This window comes from Elephantulus edwardii, unplaced genomic scaffold (assembly GCF_000299155.1).
Source record: "Elephantulus edwardii isolate Elephantulus edwardi_28Jun2011 unplaced genomic scaffold, EleEdw1.0 scaffold00200, whole genome shotgun sequence".
Lineage (NCBI taxonomy): Eukaryota > Metazoa > Chordata > Mammalia > Macroscelidea > Macroscelididae > Elephantulus > Elephantulus edwardii.
In genome coordinates, this window is record NW_006399950.1 from 2,449,673 (window position 1) to 2,451,051 (window position 1,379).

Here is a 1,379-nt window from a genome sequence, read left to right on the forward strand (position 1 = left end):
CCTCCTCCCCTCCCCCTCTCTCCGATAACTGACTTACGGGAGCTATAGTCACATGAGGTTAGACTGCCCATTTTTCTCCCACAGAACAACTAGTGGACCGAAATGCCCAGCCTTGAGTTTGGAGCACAGTCCTCTACCCACTAGGCCACCAAGGCTCCCCTGCATGCTTTAAGGTAGAGTATTTTTAAAGTGGTTCCTGCCCAGGCCTCAGTCTCCTCGTCTATGAAATGGGGACACCACTGCTGCCTCTCTGGGTTTAGAGGGTGAAGGAGCACTCTGACCACAAAGGGGGAAACGTCGCTCACTCTCCTTCCCTAAATTCCACCTCCATCAACAAACTCAAGAGAAACCCTGCACAGAGGACGATGTCTGGTGTAGATGGGGGGATGCAGGGGCCCTTCACCTTCTCGTAGGGGATCTGCAGCAGCTCCAAGGCCAGGGAACGGGGTGTGGGTGGTGTTGGGGCGTTAGGGTATAGGAACCTCACATTCTCGTAGGGGATTTGCAGCAGCTCCAGGACCACGGCGTAGGGTGTGGAGGCGTGGCTGGTGTTGGGGTGTGGGAGCATTGGGGTGTTAGGGGCCCCTCACCTTCTCATAGGGGATCTGTAGCAGCTCCAGGACCACGGCGTGGGCACCCATGTTGCGAAGCAACCGCTGCTGCTGCTTCCGGCTCTTCCTGACCGACGCACTCTCCTGCACGCAGAGTTTGCTGAGACGAATCAAAATCTGAGAGAAAGAAAGAAATCAGCTCTGAAAACCAGGAATAAAACTGAGCATGTCTCCCGACAACCCCACACAGCACAGCCACGCAGGACATAGAATACACAGAGCCTGTAGCTTCCACACTAAGAGAGAAAGTTCCAGAAAGACCAGGACCCTCCCTGTGTGAAACAAAAAGCAAACCCCCAGTTACCATCCTCCCCAACTTCAAACCACCGACAAGAGTTTTCTAAAGCCTTTCCCCTGACTGATGGGCACTAAGTGGTCCTTCGTGGTGAGAACTCTGTCCTTCAAGGAGTCTGGAACTCTGGAGACACAATCAGTACTGGCTGCCCTTTGTGGATGGGGAAACTGTGGCCACAGAGACAATTGCAGAGTGGGGACTCAGGGCCCAGACCTGGTACTAAACCCCACACCCCCACCCTGAGCTCTGCCTTCTGCTGTTACACTCTCTGGAGGGGAGGGAGGGGGACAAGAGGGCAGATGAACAGAGGAGAAGGACAGGAGAAGACACAGTGGGGACAGAGAGGGTGAGGTGAGGGGGAAGGACAGAGGGAGACGGTCAGGGGGAAGGACAGAGGGAGACGGTCAGGGGAAGGACAGAGGGGGACGGTCAGGGGAAGGACAGAGGGGGACGGTCAGGGGGAAGGACAGAGG

At 55.8% G+C, this 1,379-nt stretch overlaps 1 protein-coding gene across 3 annotated transcripts in view; it reads right to left on the reverse strand.

Moving 5' to 3' along the window:
* The window catches only part of ITPR1 (inositol 1,4,5-trisphosphate receptor, type 1), a 321,128-nt gene that overhangs the window by 162,390 nt on the left and 157,359 nt on the right, over nt 1-1,379 (reverse strand). For all 3 annotated transcript variants that reach the window (XM_006897081.1, XM_006897079.1, XM_006897080.1), the window contains one exon: nt 591-728. In XM_006897081.1, coding sequence (XP_006897143.1) covers nt 591-728 — 138 coding nt within the window. The remainder of the gene's footprint in view (nt 1-590; nt 729-1,379) is intronic.